The following is a 25390-nucleotide window of genomic DNA, read 5'->3' as shown; positions in this document are numbered from 1 at the left end:
TATTCAGCCTAACATCTAAAACTTTGACTAACTTCTATACATGTGTGGTGGAGAGTATATTAGCTGGCTTCATCCCAGCCTGCTAAGGAAACACCAATGACCTTGAATGGAAAATCCTACAAGTATTGGATACAGCCCAGTCCATCACAGGTAAGGCCCTCCCCCACCATTGACCATATCTGTACAAAGTGTGTCACAGGAAAATGACATCCATCATCAAGGATCCCCATCTACCAGCTCATGCTCTCCTCTCATTGTGCCATCAGGAAGAATGTACAGGAGCCTCAGGACTCCACACCAAGAGGTTGAGCAACAGTTATTACTCCTTTACCATCAGGCTCTTGAACCAGAGAGAACAACTTCACTTGCCCCATCACTGAAATGTTCCCTCAACCAATGGACTCCCTTTCAAGGACTCTCAATCTCATGTTCTTGATATGTATTGCTTATTTATTTATTACTTTTTGTATTTGCACTTTGTTGTCTTATGCACAATGGTTGAACACTTAGTTGGTGCAGTCTTTCATTAATTCTATTATGGTTAGCATTCTATCATGGATTTATTGAGTATGCCCACAAGAAGATGAAGCCCAGGGTAGTATATGTGTACTATGAAATTAAATTTACTTTGTACTGGCTAATTATGTCGTGATTATTTATAATATACACACACACACACCACACATACAGTATCCATCCCCCTCAAAATGTTAGAGGCCATCCACCAGGTAAAGTGTGTCTGATTTATGGACAGCCACTGCATATGAATAGGTTCCCATAATATTACTAAATTCAAACGTCTGATATCAAGACAATTCAAGTTTATTGTTGCCTGCACAAGTACAGGTACAGCAAAATTCTTGCTTGCAACAGAATCACAGGCATGTAGATACATACAAATTCAAAATGAAGTACACCATTTATACAAGTTAAATAAAGCAGAGAAAATTACAGTATAAAAACAAGCCATCAGTGCAAAAATAAATGAATGAATAAACAAACAAACAGCAAACCCAGATTAGGGCAAGGGCTGGTCCAGATAGTTCTGTTCTGAGCCTGGATTAGGATTGTGTACTTCAGTTCAATAATCTGATGGTTGTAGAAAAGTAGCTGTCCTGCACCTGTGGTGTAGGACTTCAGACGACTGTACCGCCAACCCAACTTTGGCAGCAAGAGGGCATAATCCAGCTGGTAAGGATCCTTAACAATAATGACACCCTCTTGATGCAGCACTTCCCATAGACGCAGTCTATGGTGGCATTATGATGGACTGGGGTGTAGTTTCTGACTTATACAAAATTGACTTATGGAGATCCATAAAAATGGAACCCGATCGCAGGGACAAGTTTTTCCTTTGTTAGGCCTAGCCTTTATGCAACAAAAATCAAAGGCTGATCAAACTTGGGAGTTCCTTGTCCAGATTGGCTCAGAATCATGCAATACTTCATATTTGAGGGACCTCCCATTAATCATTTCAATCCTGACCTAAACAAACAGAGTCCAGGATACTTCTGATGTTTTATCACATGGAAATGCTTGCCATTTAAGTGCAGACATTTTAGGTTGTGGATAAGGGCTTTTAATATTTTAAAAAAAATGTTCAGAAGAAACCTTGGCCTCCAAGAAACATGTGCATTGTGGTAGGGATCAAGTCACTTCAAGTGAAAGAAAACAGGACCTGGGGGAAATGGCAGAGGATTATATCTGTTCGAATGGGAATGAGCTCTCTGGAAATGCTGCTGAGAATCCTCTGGGAATTAAGAAAGGACCATTACAATTTTGTTTGGCTGATTGAGACATGACATCATTCTATTTAACAGGCTCCCATTTTTCACAAAAGGTAGATGACAGGTTCTTTATTTTTTCTTGACCCAGTGGGACACATATTTCAAGGCTGTTTTGTGCTCCTTTTCCCCAATGAATAGCCTATAAAAATATCTGAATTTTGGATGTCTTTACTGTAGATGATTAATTTTTTCGTGATGTTTGAGACCGTAGCAATGCTCCAGTTAATAAATCTGCAGAAGCCAGACCTACAGCGATGGTAGCATTAAGTTATTGCTGCATTTGTAGCTTAGTGTAGGCTATGCCACAATGTACAGTACCTATATAGGCTTACTTGAAGCATCTGTAACAAACCAAACTAAATTTTCAATGCACTGGTTTGCAAGAGGCTGCAAAAGGTTGTAGACTCCGCCAGCTCCATCATGGGCACAATCCTCCCCTACCAAAGGACAACTTAAAGATGTGGTGCCTCAAGAAGATGGCATCTGTCTCTAAGTATCCAGAACATACCCTCCTCTCAATACCACCATGAGGGCCATGGTACAGGAGCCAGAACACTCAGGCTACGTCCACACTGGACCGAATAATTTTGAAAACGCTGGTTTTGTATAAAAACGATAGGCGTCCACACTATGCATTTTTTAAAATATCTCTGTCCACATTAAAACAGATATTTTGGCGAATCTCCTCCTACTGCACATGTGCAGGACACATCTACTGAAAACAAGCAACATGTTTGGTGTCGAATCTCGCCATGAAAGACTTGCTGTGCACTTGTTCAGTTATAGACTAGAAAAACTTAAACAACAGACAGCTGTTGGCTCACGCAGGAGGACTTAAAAGTTAAAAAAAAACTAATACTGGAGCGTATGGAGGCAACCAACAGGGAGTTCGTGGACAGTACAACCCGGCTGATGATGAACATTGAAAACTGATGAACTCTTGCATTAATAAAGCCCCTTGTTAAATGTATAAAACATGTCTGCATCAGTATTGTATTTCCATACAATGTTACATTAGGCTGTTACACATCTATTGTCAGAGAAGTACTTGCATAAATAGGTAAACCACCTTCATACAAGCAAGGACAGAAAACAGGGCAAAGTGAGTAAACTTATTTATTCAGTAAGTTATGGGTCAAAGTATTTAGTGAGTACATTTCTAACTCTTCTGGCTTCAGTCTCGTTGCCTTCTGTTCTGAAATTGTTAGGTTGTGTTCAAGAAAACAATGAAATGGCGTGCTGCCGTCACCATCTGTTCCGGCACATCATGACAGCATTTTTAGATTTCTCCGGTTACCCTGTCCACATTGCTCTGGCCAATTCAGCATTTTCAAAATTACACACCAGCGTTTCTAAAAATCAATTCAATGTTTCTGAAAATCACTGAATTGTTTCTGAAACACTGAAAAACAATTCAGCGTTTCTGAAAATCTCTAGTTTCGGGCGACAAAAACGCTGTTTTAGTGTGGTTGGAGAGTAAAAATGAAGAGAAAAAGCTTCAGTTAAGGATTTATCCAGTCTAGTGTGGACGTAGCCTCAATGATTCAGAAATAGTCTCCACCCACCATAAATCTGAATGGTCCGTGAACACTGCCTCATTATTCCTGTCCTTGCAATTTTGTTCTGTAATTTTATAGTTTGTTTACATCTTTGCACTGCACTGCAAAACAAGAAATTTTACATTATCTAAATCAGTGATACTAAATCTGATTCCGATTGCTCCAGGTTGCTCTTAACCATTTTAACCCCTACAGTATCAGATTCCAATTATTATTGTATAATATATTTAAACACTTCAGAAACAAATTTTGAACCTAAAATGGAAATATCCTCTGCAATAAAAACACAAGTTGAACATTTACAGAACAGAGTCGTACTAAGACGTGGCTAAATCGGAAAAAAAAATCAAAATTTTCTCTTTACAAATTTCTTCACAATATACCAAAATGGAAACTACTTGACCATACGGATTCTACAAGGCTGACAATGTTCCATAGCTCCAGAAGAATAACAGCACAAGTCCAACAATGTTACTTCCTTCAGTACCTTCAAATGATGGTTTCCAATTAGCAAAACATGCAAGCTTTTGTTCTAAATATTTGGAAGATAGATGCACAGCTGCCAAACTCCAGCCTATAAAAAGCTAACTCCTTATAAACAGTGTACACTTGAAAATGGTTTAAACAAAATCTGGTACCCAAAGCTACTGTTTTAAGTAAATAAGCTTTCCGAATTTTTTTTATGACCTCAGACTTGAAAGGAACAAAGAGACATGACCATGCCTAGACTTGGCTATGGCTATTTCTAACTTACTTCAACTGCACTGTTAAAGGGTAAATAATAAATTTAAGCCAATGTGACAGTTTTAGTGGTTGGCTCAGAATTATTGAAGGGGGAAGAAGCACAGTGTCAACTAGCATTAAGAGGATTAAAATGGTATGATAAATGGTAAATATTCAAACAATATCACGCTATAGAAAGTTAACATGAAAAGCAGGGATGTATTATGTGCACCCAGTTCTGTAGTTTCATGTGCACACATAACAGAAATAGGCCCTTCAGTTTACCTATCTTATATTGACCTACGAACACATTTTACATTAATACTATTTTATTCACTTCATTTTCCATCAACTGATTTTATTCACTTACACACTAAGCCAACTAACCTACCAACACACGTTTGGGCTATGGGACAAAAATGAAGCAGCTAGAGGCAGCCCACCCACACAATTACAGGAAAAACTCTACGTAGTCAGCACCAGAGGTTAGGATTAAGCCTGTTTGCTGTGTGACTCAAATGATTTTCCCACATATTTTCTCTCCACAGGTCTACGTCTGTGCTATTGTATAGCTGTGTATGTGAGAATGCATCAGTATAGGCAATCGTGTGAAAAAGTATGTGTTGCTATTTAGCCACAAGGAGCCAAGGGTAGGGAGCATAGTTATTATGTTTAATTACCAGATGGAATGGGGTGTGGGTGGAGCAAGGAATTGATGGCAAAAATTAATGTTCAGTTATCAAGGAGTTAAATTGGTCCTGGGGTTAATTATTACCAAGGGGGAGTTTCGCTCAATTGCAACTCCATTGGCCTATTATTATCTCAAAAAAGGTCATGGTGTTAGCTCAGATAAGCAAAACAAGAGGAAATATAAAGAATTCCTTTCTCTGATGCAAGACCTCAAGTGTGCAAACAATGCTCTAAACAGATAGACTTGCACATAAATTAAAATATCTTGTAAACTAATTTAAGCAAAACTATTGTACTCCTAATGAAAATGCATTACCCCATCATATACGATTTCCTACTTTAGAGAACCAATGTCAGAGTTAAGCAAATACAGATGGCTAAGTTTTAAGCTTTGATAGAATGAAATCTCACCATAGATCAGACAAATTAACATGGAGGTTGCTGTGTCAAAATCATGCTGCATTGATATGCTGCCCCTTGCTCTTAATGCCTGGAAGACCAGAAACAATGCCAATCCAGGCTAGGGATATACACGTGTGAGCGCTTGGATCCCAATATTTCCAAAAATCAAGTACCAATTAAAAGAAAATCTGTAATCACATACCAAATATTCAGAAATGACACTTTTCAGGATTTTAAAAATCAAAGAAAACTAAATTATAAACTTTAATATACATAAATGGCATGTTACAAACTTGTTTGCCATTTCCTCTCTCACATTATAGCTCTGAGTCATTTGGTCACCTGCAGAAAGCTATCAATTCCTGGAGATGCTTGCCACGATCCTTGCAGATTGCTGAACAATTATTAAATATTTTTTTCAGTGAACAGTTTCTTTAATTGAAGCTAAATGATCCAGCCCTCTTCATAATAGGTGGAAGAATTGGCCAAACCAGCAACCTAGGGTGATCAAAGGGGCATAGCCAGATGCTTTCAATTAGCCACGCATGCTGAACCCACCAGGGGAGTCGACATGAGCGAAGGAAACATGAGAAGCCAACTCTGATTTCAACCATAACAACAAACATGGTCACATACCAGATGCTCCAGTTTGATTTAAAAACACATCTGCCGTCTAAACTAACATTTGGCTTGTATCTGCAAGACTGACTGACCCACGTAGATCTTCCTAAATTCCTTGATTTGCAATTTTAAACCAATACCTGTATTTTTCTGCAAAATCAGCAGGGATATGACCCAACAAAATTTCTTCACATAAATACATTCCCTCACTTTTCGACCAAAAGAAGTTGTCCTGCATCCTCATTGCTTCAATATCTTTTAGAGGCTTCACTAGCTAAATTACTGAAGTTTGGTTAATTGGGGGCTAGGGTTACAATTCATTAAAATATAGTGAGGCTGAATGATAATTTTGAAACAAAAGAAATTGTTGACGAACACAATTCAAATACAGAGATGTTGTGCTCACTTTTTATTGGTTTGAAATTATTTGTCACATGTACCAAGATTCAGTGAAAAGGTTGCCTTGCATACTGCTTATACAGATCACATTGCATTGAACTAGAATAAGGTCAAACAGTAAAACTGTAGAATAAAGTGTAAAAACTACTGAAAGAGTGCATGCAGGTAAACAACAAATCAGCAAGATCATAACAAGGTAGATTATGAGACCACAAGTCCATCTTGTGTTTGCTAAGATTGCTTTTATATTTATCGTGTTCTTTTTGTTTTATTTATTGCATTCTTTATGCTTATTGCATTTTTGTTGCTGTTATCAGATCTGGAGTGACAATCATTTTGCTCTCCTTTACACTCATATACTGAAGAATGACAGCAAACAATCTTCAACCTAATCGTGCAAGGGGTCAGATTAAGAGCCTAGTAATGGTGGGATGGAAGCTGTTCTTGAGCCTGGTGCTATATTCTTCCAGTCTGCTGCAAGAGGGGAGATGAGAGAATGCCCAGGGTGGGTGGGCTCTTTATTATGCTGACTGCTTTACTGAGGCAGCAAGTAGTATAGACAGAGCCAGTCGAGGGGAAGCTGGTTCCTGTGTTGTGCTGAGCTGCATCCACAAACCTGCAGTTTCTTACAGTCACAGGCAGAGCAGCTGCCAGTCTAGATTAGAACACGTTTAAAATCCCTCCTAGACTTAACACAACTGAATGTTTAAATAGTCTGTTGGAGAATGGAGACACGGCAAAAACATTCGGAAGATTGATCAAATCTGTGAGGTTCATTGAAGGCTGAATAAGGCTCATCGTATTTTAAATTAGAAAATAGCCCCAGAGCCTCCATTAAAATTATGAAGGGGTTCAGAATGAAAGGGCAAAGTAAGTTGGCCTAGATTTTGGGATCGGCAATGAAATGATGTTTCCCTCTGATCATGAAGAAAGATGTGTTTAAAGTCATGCTATCCCTGTGGCTGGGTTTCCACCTTGTCATTATCAATTATTGTCAATTATCTGTTCAGTAGAATCCCAGTCACCCAGCATCATCGTTAGCTACAAGCAGCCAATCACACCTATTGTTCTCAGACAGCAAACCAGGAACAACATTATTTTAAACTTTTACAGTATGAAAAAATAAGGTTTAAGTCAATAAAGGATTTCAGCCTGAAATGTCGACAATACTCTTTTCCAAAGATCTTGCCCGGCCTGCTGAGTTCCACCAGCATTTTGTGTGTGTTTCTTCAATAACCAAACTCTTTTTGTTATTTGACAAAATAATGAGCTTTATTTTATAATCCATTAGATTTTGAGGTATATATGGGAAATGAAATCTGCAATCAACAGGAGTCATTTTAACTAAGCCAGAGTGCTTATTCAGAAGGAATGAAGAATTATGATATTAAACTGGAGAAGATGCAAAAAAAAACTTATGAGGATGTTACTGGGGACTGAAAGGTGTCTATGTATTTTGAAGGATAAACTGAATACCTTGGACCTCACTCCCAATCCCGCCACCGAATCATAGGAGGTTGATGGGCAACCGAGTAGAGGGTTATAAAATCATAAGGGACCTAGATAAGGTTAATAGCCACCATTTTCTCCAGGGTACAGATGTCTAAAGCTAAAGGGAATAGGAGAAAGAGGGGAACTTTACCCCACACTGTGGATGACAAGTATATCCATTATGAAATTTAATTTAATCAGGAAAGGCTTAGAGTGATGTGGACAACTGGCACTCACTCAGGCAACTTGGTTAGCACAGACGAGTTGGGTTGAATGGCCTACTTCTGTGTTGTATTCCTCTATGATTTTATGACATGGGACTCCATCAAAATCATTACTCACAACTTATGCGGTAAACCATAACATCGCTAGGTATTTTACCGGTTCAACAACTTCAAGATATTTCTACAGGAGACTGCAGAATAGCTCTGGAATGAAAGGGGTTCACTTATAGCAAGCATCCAGATTCTAAAGCTGTGCATGTTCCAGAAGTTGACCTCAACTTTCACGGTTCAACAAAAATAAACAAAAAAATTTGCTATCCTTACAGCCACAAAACATGAGCAGTTCTGTTTCCATGTGGGAGTGTACTAAATTAGAGGCCATAAATATCAGATTATCACTAACAAATTCAACAAGAAATTCAGGAGAAACTTCATTACTCAGCTTAATGAGAATGTAAAATCCACCTGCCAATGAAGATGTTGGTTAAGCAGTGGGAATACTTTTTGAAACGCCAAATAAAATCATAAGGGAGAAAGTGCAAAACTCGTTGATACAGTAAGGTGAGAGAAATCTTTAAAGAAGTGTAAAGACTGCTGAAGAACTATTGTGGCAAATGACCAGTGAGTACCATGAGACAGTTCTTACATTAGCATATCCAAGTGGTTAGGACTGGACAGTGAAATAAAATTTTCATGGAAAAGTAGGAAGCAGATCACCTGTCATTTTACAACTGCATGAATTTAACAATACAATTAGAATCAGATGGGATATACAATGCAAGTTCAATTTGCTAATACCCACTTCAGCCAACAGTCAGAAATGATGTTATCAAGAACTGTTTACAATTGATCTTAGAACTGATACGAAGAAGAATTCTTGCAAAAAGCCCATTCCTTTCCATTATAGAAATCTACAAATAAATAATTTAGTAACTTTCACTATGTCATCCTGCTCTCTTGAAAGCCATTATTGAAGGGTTTAGGAAAATTCAAGCTTTGTCAATAAAAAAACATTTATTTGATTCTTTAATTTTGACTATATTGTTTTGAATTTCAAGGCTTGCCCAAATTTACAGACAAGTGGCAAAGAATTTATCAATGACTATATGCCATCAAAAGGTTTATATAATCACTTACCAAAATACAAAAGATATGCATAAAATCAATAAATGGTTCTTGTTTTAATTCGGTGTTCACAAGACAGAAACCTTTCATAAGTAAAAGAACTGATAAATACAAAAGGTTATAAGTATTTTTTTAGAGTAATTAGAGTGCATACATCAATAGTTTCAGATTATTAATCATGAAAATATATTTGTTATGTGCAAAAATCAACGTTTACTAATACCCTAATTCTGCCAAGTCTATTTATTATATGTAGACAACCTCACTGGCTTCAGTTGTCCCGATTCTTCATCTGTGTGAATTACAGAAGTTTAGCAAGTATACTGTAGCAATGTAGTATAGCATGTAGCAAGGATATGGAGAGTGCCTTACAATTTGCTGTATGAAAATTGACTGGTGTATCTTTGCTACATTAATGCAATGTATATGCCTTATATAACAATGATTATGGAAAAGCACAACCACTGTTAAAACTATTTTAAGTACTGTATTACAAAACTAAACACCCCCCATTTTGTTGTACTAATGTTTCATGTGGCAAATTCCATAAGTTCTCTTCCTCTGTGGAGAAAATTAGCAAAGCAATGTTGCTCTGTCTCAGCAACCTTTCTCTTTTTAAGCTAAGAGTCCTCATAATTTATTAGGATTACTGGTTTACAATATCTTTCAATATTCTTGGATGAAAAATTCTTTCTTCGTGGAAGAAAGATGTAAATTTAAGGGCTTTTTTTTTATTTGAGGAGAATCTATGAAATTCCTTTCCGGAGATTGTGGAGGCAAAGTGATTGGGTATATTCAAAGAGGACGTTGATAGGCTCTTGATTGGCAAGTTGGGGGGGGGGGGTTAAGGGTTATGGTGAAAAGGCAAGAGAATGGGGTTGCAGGGGAAATGGTGGAGTAAACTTCATTAGATGAATGGCCTAATTTTGCTTCTGTATCTTATGATCTCATGGTGTTACAAATTCTGTGGCCAACTCTGGGCTTGTATTTGGAGTTTAGCGAATGGGGGAGGATCTCAGAGAAACCTATCAAATATTGAAAAACCTAGATGGAGTGGGTGTGGAGAGGATGTTTACTATAGTGGGGGAGTCTAAAACCAGAATAGAAGGATGTCCCTTGAGAACAGAGATGAGGAGAAATTTCTTTAGCCAGAGGGAGGTGAATCTGAAAAATTCATTGCCACAGACAGCTATGAAGGACAAGTTATTGGAAATAATTAAAGCAGAGATTAAAAGGTTCTTGATTAGTAAAGGTGTCAGAGGTTATGGGAAGAAGGTAGGAGAATGGGGTTGAGAGGGAAAAAAGGTCAGTCATGATCAAATAGCAGAGCATATTCAATGGGCCAAATGGCCTATTTTGCTCCCAGGTCTTATGGTCTGAACATCAGCATTGTTTCCTCCCAAATGTGTCTAGAATCTTGAGTGTACAAATTCAACTAATGCACAAATTGGCTTTCTTCCAACTGATTCGATTGTTTCTGAAAACACAATAACATTGCAACAAAAGTTCTTATATTAAGTAAAATTTCCTTTCTTTGGTAAGAGTTTTTAAAAACATCCCAAGTTCCCAAACCCTATTGCAATGCAGTAATTGCAAGACGATTAGACACAGGAGCAGAATTAGGCCATCTGACCCATCGAGTCTGCTCCATCACAGAGTCATGGTTGATACTTTTTTTTCCCTCCTCCTCAACTCCAGTTCCCGACTTTTTCCCTGTAACCTCTGATGCCTTGTCCAATCAAGAACCCATCAATCTCCACCTTAAATACATACAACGACCTGGCCTCCAGAGCTGCATGTAGCAACAAATTCCACAAATTCACCACCCTTTGGCTAAAGAAATTTCTCTGTATCTGTTTTGAAAGGGCACCCCTCTATCCTGAGGCTGTGCCCTCTCGTCCTGGACTCTTCCACCCTTGGCAACATCCTTTCCACATCTACTCTGTCTATGCCTTTCAACATTCAAAAAACTTCAATAAGAATCCCCCTCATTGTTCTGAATTCCAGCGAGTACAGATCCAGAGCCATCAAATGTTCCTCGTATGATAACCCTTTCACTCCTGAAAGCATCCTTGTGAACCTCCTCTGGACCCTCTCCAATGCCAGTACATCTTTTCTAAGATGAGGGGCCCAAAACTGTTCATGATAGTCAAGGTGAGGCCTCACCAGTGTCTTATAAAACTTCAGCACCACCTCCTTGCTCTTCTATTCTAAAGCTCTTGAAACAAATGCTAACATGGTATTTGCCTTCTTCACCATCAATTCAACCCACAAGTTAACCTTCAGGGTGTTCTGCACAAGGACTTCCAAGTCCCTCTGCATTGCAGATTCTTGGTTGTTCTCCCCATTTAGAAAATAGTCTGCATTTTTATTTCTACTGTCAAAGTACATGACCATGCATTTTCCAACATTGTATTTCATTTGCCACTTTCTTATCCATTCTCCTAATCTGTCTGTGTCCTTCTGCATCCTACCTGTTTCCTCAACACTATCAGCCCCTTCACCAATCTTCATATCACCTGCAAACTTGGCAACAAAGCCATCTATTCCATCATCTACATCATTTATATAAGGCATAAAAGAAGTAGTCCCAACACCCTCTGCAGAACACCACTAGTCACTGGCAGCCAACCAGAAAAGGATCCTTTTACTCCCACTCCCTGCCTCCTATCAATCAGCCAATGCTCTAATCAGGTTAGTAACTTTCCTGTAATACCAGGTGCTCTTAACTTGGTAAGCAGCCTCATGTGTGGCACCTTGTCAAAGGCCTTCTGAAAGTCCAAATATACAACATCCAGCGCATCTCCTTTACCTATCCTACTTGTAATCTCCTCAAAGAATTCCAAAAGGTTTGTCAGACAGGATTTTCCCTGAAGAAAACCATGCTGACTTTGTACTATCTTGTCCTGTGTCACCAAGTACTTCATCACCTCATCCTTAACAAATGACTCCAACATCTCCCCAACCACTGATGTACAACATTAAATTTCAAGCTATTTCACCTCCATGGTGAATCTAGGCACCATTCTCTGCTTACAATAATCCAGAAAGTACAAGCACTTTGGCAAGGTACAAAGAAATCAAGGAGCAACAGCAGTCTGCAGGAGGAAGTCAGTGAGTTGGGCAGCACATACGGGATGAAAGGAATTGCTGTTGTTTCGGATCAGAACCCTGCATCAGGATTGCAACAAGAAATGTCAACAATTCTTTTTCTCCCACAAATACTCATGAACCTGATGAGTTCTTCCAGTGTATTGCTTGTTGTTGCAGATTCCAGCATCTGCAGTCTCTGTGTTACTAAAGAAAGCATACCTTTGCCACAAATCGACGTCTTCCAAAAAAGCTGGAAACTTGTCAAAAAGGCAATAAAACATACAATTAAAATAACATAAAAGTCAGAACTTTATGCTAATATCCAATATGTTGGAATTGGACATCAAGCATTCCTTGCACTGTGTATACATATGCTATTGAATGAGCAGTTGTATTGTTTGTAACCATTCTACTCCACAGGCATTATCCTTTCAACTCCATTCAATTCAACAACACACACAAAATGCTGAAGGAACTCAGCAGGTCAGGCAGCATTAACAGAGTTAAATGAATAATTGATGCTTTGAGATGAGACCCTTCATCAAGGCTAGAAAGAAAGAGGACAGAAGCCAGAATAAAAGGGTGGGGCAAGAAGGAGGAGCACAAGCTGGTGGGCGATTGATGAATCCTGGTGAGAAGGGGAAGGTACATAAGGAGGTGGGAGAGGGAAATAGCAGGAACAGTGTTAGAAGCTGGGATGTAATAGGTGGAAGAGGAAAGGGACTGAACAATATAGAATCTAATAGGACAGGATAACAGATCATGGAATGAAGGGAAGGAGGTGGGGAAACAGAGATTGAGGGAGGTGTGGGTGATGGGTAGGTAAAAGGGTGAGGGAAGAATGTGCAGAAGGGCCAGAGGGATAAGGGAATTAAAAAGGGCAGGGTTTGTTGGAGACAGTGGTGTGATTACCAGAAGTTAGGGAAATTGATATTGGTGTCATCAAGTTAGAGATGACCAAGATGGAATATGAGGTGCTGTAACTCTCATATACGTCTAGCCCCATTTTGGCAGTAGACGACATAACAGCAGGCACGTCAGCATGGGAAAGGAAAGTGCAATTAAAATGGATCCTGGTTGTTACAGTGGATGCAGCAAATCTGCTCAACAAAACGATCCCCCAATCTGTATCGCATCTCACCAATGAAGAGGAAGCCACACTGGAACACTTGGTGCAATAAGTGGCACTGATGAATTCACTCGTGAAGTGCTGATCACCAAGAAGGGCTGTTCAGGGCCCTATATGATGGAGGGACGAGGTGTAAGGACTTAGCGCAGTCCTGGAGGGATCGTTGGGAGGGGCAAGTTGATAAGAAAGTCATGGAGAGACCAATCTCTGCAGAAAACAGAGGAAAGAGATGTACCTGGTGATGGAAGATGGCGGAAGTTGTGGAGAAAGAAATATTGGATGCAGTGGCTTGTGGTGTTGTAGGTGAGAACAAGGGGAATTCCATCCCTGTGTTTCCATCCAATTCATATTCACTAACATGGTCAAAGGTCTCTGGAGCATAGGTGTTAATCTTGTTATAGAAAAGAAGCCCAATCAAAATTCCTTAGTGAATCAGATGCCCATAGAAAAGTCATATTTTGCACAAGGTGCAAGTTTTAAACATCAGTGGCATTCATTGCACACACTGGCAATTTAAACAGAAGCTTTCCAGGGTCTATTTTACCCATCAGCAGAATCTCCTAAACTTCCCCCTTTGTTATCCAATTAATCTTTTTGCTGGTTTTGGGTTTTAAAATCCTTGGTGCTTCTACTAATCATGTAAGAGTCCATTGATTTGTATATACTTATGATAAAGGCACACTGTAACTAAACAGTGGAAGATGTGGCTAATGTGCTAGGTATGGCTCTCCCTCCCGGATGAAAAGTGTAAGATTACATACACACTGATGGATGGTCTCACTTGTTTGGTGAGATAGATGTTCATGATCAGAGCATTGGATTTCTAATGCTATTGAAAGTACAGACTTGGCTCTGTTTACAAGAATCCAGTAGCAAACCGAGTAGCAGATCACCCACATTTAATAAAAAGTCTTGCATTTCCTGACCTCTAAAGCTAATTAACGACTTATAAAATGATGGAAATATGCTCACAGGACAGAGTATAGGATGTCTTCCATTGTAATGATCAATTAATCTGCTTTGGGCTTGGGCTGAGCAATAAATATTAGTCAGAACTCCGGGGATGTTTCATATGATCTTGAAAGGGTTTAGTATCACATTGCTCAGTTCTGCTTTGAAGCATCATCCTAGAACTTGTACTCAGGTTGTTGGACTGGGACTAGGAACTCAGAGTGACATAGGGAAGAGTGCTACCTCTAAAACTCAGCTAGCACCTCTATAGAAACATGCTGCATGAAGTGGTCACTGGCCCACAGAAATACAACGCTGTCTATTGACTGAAAGGACTTGGGCACAAGAATTAGTGCTGGAGCTTAAAAGCTCAGAACAGACTCGAGAACTGCGTCTTACCTCCTGCTACAGATTTCTAAACCAATCAATCACTTTTTGCACACCTTCCCAGTGCTGATGCAATGTGGGGAAATGTGACCCATATTTGGGGAGGGAGGCGGCCAGAGTGATCAGTGCTAGAGATAAGATAAACACTTCAGTAGGACATGACAGCCAATGACAGGGACGATATATTAATACTGCCGAGAAAGACATCATCAGTTAATGCCATTGTCGAGGAGACCATCCTGGGCGTCACTGACAAGAACGAAAATAGAGATGTGAAAGAATAGAGGTACAGACATCTCATAAGTTGAGGCAGGGATTGTCCATTTTTTTTTTAAGTTGTGTCAGTTCCCATTGTTCACTCATTACTGGGCATAAAATCAAACCCACACTGTGATATAATGTGCATAGACACATAACAATATCCTTATGCCAACTCACCGCTCATATTCATTAATCTTCTGTTTTGAGCAATCCGTTAGGGAGTGCTATGTTTTTATTGCATTGTCTTTTAAATGATGCCCTATTCAGGTGCAGAGAACACACACACAATATTGATAACAACTAATAACTGGCTACAGAATAGTGTTTCAGTAAAAGAGAAAGTGCAGTCAGGCAATAAGGTTCAAGGGCCAAGATGAAATAGATTGTGAGAGCCTGAGCTCATTTTTATTACACAAGGTCCACTCAAGTTTCTTATAACAGTGGGATAGATACCGTCCTTGAGCATGTTGGTGTGTTTCCAAACCTTTATCTTCTGCCCAATGGATGGGGAGAGAAGATATGACCAGAATGGAGGTAGTCCTTGATGATGCTTTCACAAGGCAACAGTGAATGTAGACAATGTCCATGTAGGGGCAGCTGGTTTATATAGATCACATCTCCCCAACATCCTGTATAAAATACTTTGTTTTTCACGATCAAATGACCACATGGAAAGGAAGCCTTTTCTGTAACAAAGGCAGTGTGGTGGTGTCTTACAACTTGGAGGGCCACATGTATCCATTGATGGTTCTCATAATTACAGTGTGACAATATTGAACAGCACTGATAACTTCATACCAAGGTGGCTAATAGAGCTTTGCCAGAATGGCTCATATACAATGAGCAAAACAAAGTTTAAAAAATACATGAAAATTTAAACCCAACTTATTCCAGTATTTGTGAATGCTTTAACTTGTTTAGATTTTTAGATCAAAATGTTACATATGGTGTAAAGGAAAGGAGAAAGAACAGCTCCTCTTGGAGCAAATCTAGCAATGTATCAAGAAATTTAAGTGTAGCCACTTTTAGAAGGGCAGATATCGTACATATTATTGCATTGGTCTAATGGTTATTGGGATGGTCCCCCTCACACTGGACATGACACACATAGGCAAGCAGGTGTGAAAGAGGAAGATGTTGATAAACTATTTATTTAGACATATGGCACTGAACAGGCCCTTATGACCCAACGAGCCACTCTGCTCAGCAACCTACCTATTAACCCTAATCTCATCACAGAACAATTTACAATGACCAATTAACCTACCAACTGGTACATCTGCAGAATATGGGAAGTAACTGAAGTACCCGGATGAAACCCAAGTGTTCACAGGAAGGACATACAAACTTCTTACAGACAGCATCAGAACTGAACTCCAACGGGCATTGAATTAACCAAGACACGACGGTGCCACCTGCTTATCTAGCAATTACCACATCTATCTCGTAATTCCTGTTTTCAGGAGCTTGCTTGAGTACTTCTGTTTCTACATTAGAACCAGCTGAACATCTTGGTAAAATGCAATGGAACAAGGCACTATATAAAGAGGAATCAGGCTAGTAGAGAGGAATTGAAATAATAATGCATAGCAATGAGGCTTCAAGAGGCTGCATTGTATATTCCTGTATCTTGTGTTCTTGATCTTAAATTTCTGTTGCACACAGTTTCCCTGCTCTCTACTATTTTATACACATCCTTCATCCAAAAGGTGTTGATCACCTTCCATCTTATTATAGCCAATCCCGTTTATTTCATGTACTCCCAAAGGAGTCCTTCAATGCTTAAGAGTCCCGCAACTTTAACCAGCATTTTTACCATCAACAAGCACAAGTCAAGAATGTGGTAGAAAATTCTGTACCTGACTATGCAGATATGCCAAAATTGAATACTGATATTCAGTTTCAACCCCACCAGGGACAATGTAGCTTACTGAATGGTACCTTGAAGTCTATTCACTTTAAGTATCATTGTACTGTGGCATTTCCAAGAATGTATTAAAATTACTCAGCTTTCACCAAACTTACAAATAAATTCCTGTTCCTTTGTTGTTTGGACGCAAGCCTTGCATCCACCCCAGGAACACCACGGGAGTACCCTTACCAGAAGGACAGCTGTGGTTCCAAACAGCGACATTATCACCTCAAGGGCAGTTGGAGATGGGCAGTAAACACCATTCCTGCCAGTAACACCCACATCCTGAACAAGGAATAAGCTATGCAGCATTGCTACCTTTCTGCCTGACTCTTACGATTCTGACACCTATGTTTGGATGCCGTTCATCGAATTTAGCTCAGCGTTTAATACCATCATTCCCACAATCCTGATTGAGAAGTTGCAGAACTTGGGCCTCTGTACCTCCCTCTGCAACTGGATCCTCAACTACCTAACAGAAGACCACAGTCTGTGCTGATTGGTGATAACATATCCTCCTCGCTTTCGATCAACACTGGCCCATCCCAGGGCTGTGCATAGCCCACTGCTCTACTCGCTGTATAGTCATGACTGTGTGGCTAGGCATAGCTCAAATACCATTTATAAATTTGCTGATGATACAACCATTGTTGGTAGAATCTCAGGTGGTGACACGAGGGTGTACAGGATTGAGATATGCCAACTAGTGGAGTGGTGTCACAGCAACAACCTGGCACTCAATGTCTGTAAGACGAAAGAGCTGAATGTGGACTTCAGGAAGGGTAAGATGAAGGAGCACATACCAATCATAGAGGGATCAGAAGTAGAGAGAGTGAGCAGCTTCAAGTTCCTGGGTGTCAAGATTTCTGAGGATCTAACCTGGTCCCAACTTATCGATGTAGTTATAAAGAAGACAAGACAGCGGCTATACTTTATTACGAGTTTGACGAGATTTGGCATGTCAACAAGTACACTTAAAAACTTCTATAGATGTACCTGACAGGCTGCACCACTGTCTGGTATGGGGGGTGGGGGGCATGCTACTGCACAGGACTGAAAGAAGCTGCAGAGGGTTATGAACCTCGTCAGCTCCATCTTGGGTATTAGCCTACAAAGTACTCAGGACATCAAGGAGTGGTGTCTCAGAAAGGCAACGTCCATTATTAGGGACCTCCAGCACCCAGGGCATGCCCGTTTCTCACTGTTACCATCAGGTAGGAGATACAAAAGCCTGAAGGTACACACTCAGTGATTCAGGAACAGCTTTTTCCCCTCTGCTATCCAATTCCTAGATGAGCATTGAACCCTTGGACACTACCTCACCTTTTTTAAATATACAGTGTTTCTAATTTTTTTGCACATTTTTTAATCTATTCAATATATGTATTCTGAAATTGATTATTATATTATGTTTCTATCTTTTCTATATAATGTATTGAAGTGCCGCTGCTAAGTTAACAAATTTCACATCACATGCTAGTGATAATAAACCTGATTGTGATACAGATACAGACTTCATCCCATCTCAATGTTTCTCTCCAAAAAAATAACATCAAAAGCCATGCTTCTTCCCGTACCACACATTCACACAAAGGAGAAAAACTAGTTCATTGCAACAACAGGCTCAGGTACAATTCCTGTTGGTCTTTTCACTCTGTGCCCCAATTTTTAGATAGAAATTTCAGTAACTTTTTTCAACTGCAGCACTTCTGAAGGGAAAAGAAACACCCATCTTCATTTTGAGGGAACATACAATGAAAATTTATATCTCAAGTTTAAGAGCAAAATCAAAATGGGTAATCTTCTCACTTGCACACTAGCAACCATTTCTTGAAAGTAAACAACAGATATCCAGCAGTGCTAGATAAAGAGCCAAATCATTCTGCCCAAGGCTGGTAGATGAGGGAACCAGTGTTATTCATTCACTTCCAGTTTAGCACATACCAGATCTACAATGACCTGGTGCAAATCCGAAGAACTAGCGTATCATTCTGCTCCTTCTCCAACTCTAAATGGAGTCCAACAAGGAGTCCTTGGTGTGCAAGATTGGAACGGAAAGTTCCAGCCTGATAATATGAAGTGTGGTCAGGTTATTTGACTCCTCAAGCCTGTTCTGCTATTGAATAAAATCATAGCTGATCATTAATATCACCCACCACTTTCCTACCTTGATCCTGTATCCACAGAGATTGAGGAAGACAAGTTATTTTTTGCTCCAGTTTCTAATATTCTGTCTCCAAGTAATTACTAAATAGTACTTTAATGTTTTCATTATTTTGTGTTGTGTCTTTTTAATTTACAATAACATTAAAAGATTTTACAGATCTCCGATCAGAGACTTATAAAAGCTGTTAAAATTGGGTTTTATTTTTCTTAAAGTACTGAAATCAGCTCAATCCCAACATTGTTTCCTGTCTCAAGCTGTCAGGGTGTTTCCTTCAGAAGAGCCTCATTAGCAATCCAGCACGGACCCTGAGGCCTCACTATCCAATTCCTGGGGTGGAGAGTCAACTAGTTTGACCTTTTACAATCAGCTGGGGTAAGTGGGAATATACAGTAGCCTTGGACTGAATTCACCTCAGAAGCAATGCAAAACACCAAGTAAAACCAGAATGTGTTAGTTTATCTACAGAGAAAGACAATTAAAACAAATCAAGCTTTCTTCAAAAATTCCTAAGCATATGGATAAAATAAATCCCCCCTAATGTCGTGTAATTGCACTCACCTTGAATAACAAAGACCCCATGTTAAATCCCTGATACGTGCTGAGATTGCTACTTACCTCCCTCCACTCCCCTGGGCCAAGGAGAGATGAACAAGTGTCATGAGATTTTCATGTACTTAAATCATTGAATTGGTTATTAAAGTGATAAGTGCATGCAGGAGATCACCCCATTCTGGTTAGAGGTGCGCAAGTTATACCAAAGCTATACAATGCCCTAGTTAGACCACATTTGGAGCACCACTTATCGCTCTGGTCACTACAGAATGTTTACTGGAATAACACAGATTCTCTATAAAATGACAATTTTAAGGAGAATGCAACATCTTCCTTGGAATTTGGAAAGAAGTGATTTGATTGCAGACTTAAACATATTACACATATTACAACATATAGTAAACACAGTCTTTGGACAATATATACTTTTTTCCCCAAGTGAGTATGCTTCTTTGCCAATTCTTACTCACTATTTTGAATGTTTCTTGCTACTTTGAATGTTTTGAACTTTGGCACAGAAGAACACTGTCTTGTTTAGCTGTATCTATGTATGGTTTGAATGATAATTAAACAACTTGATTTGATCACTGGAAACTGATAAAGCAGATGGAGCAAAGCCCTCTGGATTGGAAATTCTGAACTGCTGAATAAATTTCATAAATTGTTTGGAAATACTTCCATGTGCATAGAGAGACAAATGTTTGATATACTCTTCCATAAATGGATAATGCAGCCAAGAAAATCACAGATAAGATTTTTAAGAACAGAATGAAGGGTATATGGAGTTAGATCACAAGTAAGCCATAAAGCTTATTGAATATTAAAAGGGGCTCAAGGTGTTACCTGGCCCCCTCCTGTTCTTATGCTCTGCACTTTCCTCAGTGAACAATATACTGACACAAGGCAGGTGTGCTGGGATCACATGGAGTATTAATGAAATTTCTCTATTCAGCAACAAATCAATCGCTTAGATACTAATGGAACCACATGGTATGTGACAGCTGGTGAAGGTTAAAAACCAGACAGGGTTAAAAAAGGTTACCAAGGTCCGATACTTATATTATTCAGTCAATAAACATAAGGCACTGTCAAAGTAGATTAGACATAATGAGGTTTGTTGAACACATGCAGAAAGACAGCAATGTAAGTGGCAGTTCTTTACACCAGATTATCTGGGGCACAGCACAATAGCACGCCACTATAGCCAACCTGTCCACGCCAGTGTTTATGTCCTATCCATAAAAATCTTTCAGCACAACCCTTTACTTCCTTCTCCATCATTTACTTGTCCAGACTCCCCTTAAAGATACCTACGCTACTCATTTCAGCCACTCCCTAAGATAGCAAGTTCAACATCAACATCTAAAAAGGTTAGAATTTATCTGCTTCTGAGAATGCCATGCCAAGCAACGTTGGCTGCAGGTTACAATGATCCTGATATCCATAACCGAATTGAACATTATTCATGCTGGTACTTAGATAGTTTTCTCAAGTTGTGCTTCAGAATCTTGCCAGACCATGTTATTGCCCAGCATTACCACTTAAGCAACCAGAGGCCATTGTTTGATAGCATAGACAAGAGACCACATAAAATTAGAATAATATGATCCCAGCAATTACATGATGTAAATCTAAGAAGAAAAGAGCAGCAAAAGAATTTTTGGAATGAGCAGAAGCAGGCTAATCATCTCCTTATGCCTTCTCCACTGTTCAATAAGATCATAGCTGATTTTCTTGTTAAAACCTGAATGCCACTTTGATATCCAACGATGTGTCAATCTCATTCTTATCTGTACTCTGACAGCTCTCCCGGGTAGAGAATTCCAAAGATCATTACCTTCTGAATGAAGGCATTTATGAAATTGACATGCTTGTTCTTATAGCATTCAGTGGACCCGGTAGCAATTTCCTATGCCAAAACAATTCTATCCAGAATTTCACATTAAAGTATATACGTAGAATCACTTTAATGTTGAGAAATGTGGCACTTTACTGGATCTGCTATTAAACAAAGTTTAAATCAATGCATGCCAAGAGACATTGACCAACAGCTTGGTCAAAGGTAGGAAGAGATACAGAGGCAATGTAATGTAGGGAAACCATTTCAGGATGAGCAGCCTGTCACTAATGCCAATGGTGGAGCAATTAATGGCGCAGATAATTAAGAGGCCTGAAGCAGAAAACATCAGATATATCATATTATGGGATGGAGGAGACTGCAGCAATAGGGAGGAGTGTGATCAGTACAAATTTGAAAGCAAGGGACTGCTGAACTAACTGGTAAGCGTTGGTGAACAAAATTGGCTGCAAATTAACACACAGCTGCCAGGAACAGGATGAACTCAGGTTTATAGAGAACTGAGAAAGACAAGGTAGCAAGCAGTGCACTGAAAGCTCATCTAGAATTAACAAAGACATGGACCAAGGTTTCAGCAATAGAGGCAGAGTTGGCCATAGTTTTTGAAGGTCCAAAAGATAATCTTACTGATGGTGTGGATGTGTCAGAAATTCATTGTAGTGCTAAATATGACACTCAAGATTATGACATTTTGGGTTCATTTTGAGGATGAGAGGTTACTTGACGGAGGTGTACAAGATGGTAATGCCATAGATAGAGTAGGTGGCCAGCACCCTTTACCTCGTGTCTAATACAAAGGCATAATTTTCAGGTGACTGGAGGAAAGTATGGGGTGGATGTCAGAGGTAAAGTTTTCTTTAAAAAACTACAGAGCAGTAAGTGCATGGAAAGCACTGTTAGGGGTGATGGTAGAGGCAGATGCATTAGAAACATGGATGAATGGAACTCAGGTAGGCATGTGGATGAAAGAAAAATGGAGTACAATGAGGGAGGGAAAGATTAGATTGATCTTGGAGCATAAAAGGTCAGCACAACATTGTGGGCTGAAGGGCCTGTACTGTGGTGTACTGTTTTGTGTTCAATGTTCAAAACAGTAGTTAGAGAAAGGTTTGGAGCCAGTGGCTGGGGAGCAGGAAATGATGGGGATCTAACACCATGGCCATTGAAATGGTGCTGTTTTACTCATATGGAGCATCAGTATCAAAAGCAGAATTATCAGCCACCAAGGCAGCTGGCAATAGAAGTATTTAGGCACTCTGCAGTGGACCCGAATTATTCCCAAAATTTCACCATGGGCCCACTTTCAGTGGATATGTAACAAAGTGAGCAAATCACTGCTGGAGGCTGGCTGCACAGAACTAACAGCCTGAGGGGAGGAAGTGGCAAAGTAACTGGGGGTCAGATTGGCTTACAGCAGTGAAAGGGAGGGTCTTCAACCCGAAACAGTAACCCTCTTGGTCTACATTTGCTATCTAACCTCTCAAGTGTTTGTAGCTTTTTCTGCTTTAATGGAAGAGGAACCAGAACACTTACTGACTTCCTCCACTGGTAAGGCAGGGAGCCACACACGTATGGTAACTTCCTGAACAGTATATTGAATGTTATGAAGGTCAATTAAACAATCCCTGCTCAGGCGAACTTTTGAACAGTGAATCATGGATGGTCTACACCAAAGGCAGCCCACATTGTTGCCACTGTTTATATTTGCACCGCAGTCAGACAGCTAATAGAGGCACTTCACAACTCCAGTGATCCAGGTTCAAAGTCAATGTGAAGTTTGCACTATCTTCCTGTGGCCATGGGAGTTTCCTCCATGTGCTCCAGTTTCCTCCCTCATTGCAAAGATGTGCAGGTTGGAATTACTACCTCACCCACAGCCAATGAAGATGCAAAAAAAAAAAAAAATCTGCTATGGCCTCCTTTACTTCTCATACATCCTATAATAGACTTCGTCCAGCCATGGTGATTTATCAACCTTTATTCATCTTACAACATCTAATATCTTCTCATTAATATTGACTTGCTTCTGGTTACCCACATAGCCCTACTTGAACTCACTGTCTTCCATATCCTCCTCCTCCTCAGTTAATACAGAAACAGTCAACCTCATTCGCCTATCTCTATACATGGATCTCTCCATTTTACCTGGCTACCCTCCTGTACACGTGTGAAAAGAGAATAATAAAATGGGTCGGATTTGTTTATAAAAGAGAAGGGGTTTGTTGTCATCACCAACTCAAAGGGCTGAAGGACCTGCTTCAGTGCTATACATCTCCACGACCGTATTTTCAAAATTAGTTTCTGAACTTTCTACTGAACACTGCTAAACAATCAACAATGCACAATAAGTTCTCCTAGCATCTTTACATGATAAATACCAACAGGTTTGGAGTACAGATTTAAAACCACATAGTGGATCAATTTTTGTACAAGGTATGGTGGTGGGGAATGAAAACATTCGGCCAGTTTATTCTTCATAAATGCAAGCGCTCAAGAACCGCTACTCTCAAACATTAGCAGCAGGCATCTTTTAAGTCAGGCTATAAAACAGAAGCATATATATTTTTTCAGACGGAAAAAAATTGTCAAAAGAAAAGAAAGCTGATGAAGACTACACCCGAAGCAAATGAGAAAGAAACAAAGCTGGAATACAGAAGAGAGCTGGGGAAAGAAGCCGAAACCAGGGTCCAGAGAAAGGAGTGATGATAGAGACATTTTCGGCAGGAGAGCTTTAAAAAAGATTAAGGGAGAAAACTGCTTAAACAAGTTTTGGTTATGAAAATTAATTCAAATTAAAATGTTGATTATTCTTAAATGCACACTTAAGTTCTTCAAAATTTCACAAAGAAACTCGTTCCTAAAAGGCACTGGAGAACAAGACAGCTATGTTACACGTCAGGTAATCTGATTTAGGGACAACATGTTTGACTTTCAATCAAAACACAGATTATAACGGTAAAGAACAACACTCGAAATACACTCTACACTTAATCAGGTTTCAGATGTTTACCTGTGTGTTGGAACAAGACTTGAAGGAAGTTCAGTTACACAGCTTTGATCCATTATTGGTATTCTTGAGGGGGAATAGGAATGATAAGCTGTCAAAACCACACTGCTTGAATCATTTACATCCATTGTCACTCTCTCATGCTTCGCAGTACTCTAAATAACAACTACCTCCGAAAGTCGTCACATACTGCAACAAGCAATTTGGGCTACAAAGTAATCCTGGAAACAACAGGTCCTCTACCTCTTACCCTGCCTCGCCGCAGCTGACAAACAAAAAAAAACTCGGGAGAACGAAACAGGGCAGTGGGATTAGCATAGAGAAAACGCCTCCCGAGATAGTGGGCAGTAGCATGCATCCGGAGGTATCCAATCTCTCTCGAAAACCAAAGGGCGAGATTATAGTTAACCATTCAAAATTAACGGCAGAAGTGCAAGTAGAAAATGTTTGAAATACTTTGCAACTTAGCTCCCACGCAAGTTTGTAAGGCTTCCACCGAGCCCCGTCTCTCCTGACATTCGGCGTCTGTAACACAAGTAGTTTGTTAAAGATGAAAACCACGCCGTTCACTTACATGTTTCTCAAAGGTGTTCCTTTTGTAAACTGAAACCTTGTAGTACAACCAAGAAAAACAGCGCGCTGTCAATGTGTCTCCATGAGAAATTCACGATGTTAATTGCATAGTTGTTTGAACAGGCGAGGTAAGCCCTTCGCAGGTCGGGGCTCTCGTCCAGTCCAGATTCCTGAACAGGCTAATAGTGACATGCTCAGAGCGAGACTCTGTCTTTGGCGCTTAATTGCAGTATGTGCGGCTTCTCCAGGAGAGCCAATCGCGATACTTATTGCCTCATAGAGATAAGTTACAGCTTCAAAGAATAACAATGGCTATAATAAAAGCTAACAATGCTGGAAACGCTCAGTAGATCGGACTGCATCTGTGGAAAGAGAAACAGACTTGAGTTTTCTCAGCATCGTCTGTGATTTTGGTTCCAGATTTCCAGCTTCAGCAGACTTTTTAAAAAAAAAATGTCAGTAACAAATTCGAATTAACC

At 39.6% G+C, this 25390-nt stretch overlaps 1 protein-coding gene across 5 annotated transcripts in view; it reads right to left on the bottom strand.

Annotated features, from left to right (window-relative positions):
• Positions 1-25100, bottom strand: part of arhgap28 (Rho GTPase activating protein 28) — a 209344-nt gene extending 184244 nt beyond the window's left edge. For 2 of the 5 annotated variants that reach the window (XM_059975940.1, XM_059975949.1), the window contains exon 1: positions 24342-24620. In XM_059975940.1, the coding sequence (XP_059831923.1) occupies positions 24342-24466 (125 nt within the window). In that variant the 5' untranslated portion in view covers positions 24467-24620. Of the gene's footprint in view, positions 1-24341; positions 24621-24912 lie in introns of those variants that run through there. The other 3 variants (XM_059975968.1, XM_059975958.1, XM_059975974.1) reach the window with 3 other exon arrangements.
• Between the last annotated feature and the right edge of the window lie 290 nt (positions 25101-25390).

Source organism: Hypanus sabinus, chromosome 1, assembly GCF_030144855.1.
Source record: "Hypanus sabinus isolate sHypSab1 chromosome 1, sHypSab1.hap1, whole genome shotgun sequence".
NCBI classification, from domain to species: Eukaryota; Metazoa; Chordata; class Chondrichthyes; order Myliobatiformes; family Dasyatidae; genus Hypanus; species Hypanus sabinus.
This window is presented reverse-complemented; position numbering and strand designations above follow the sequence as displayed.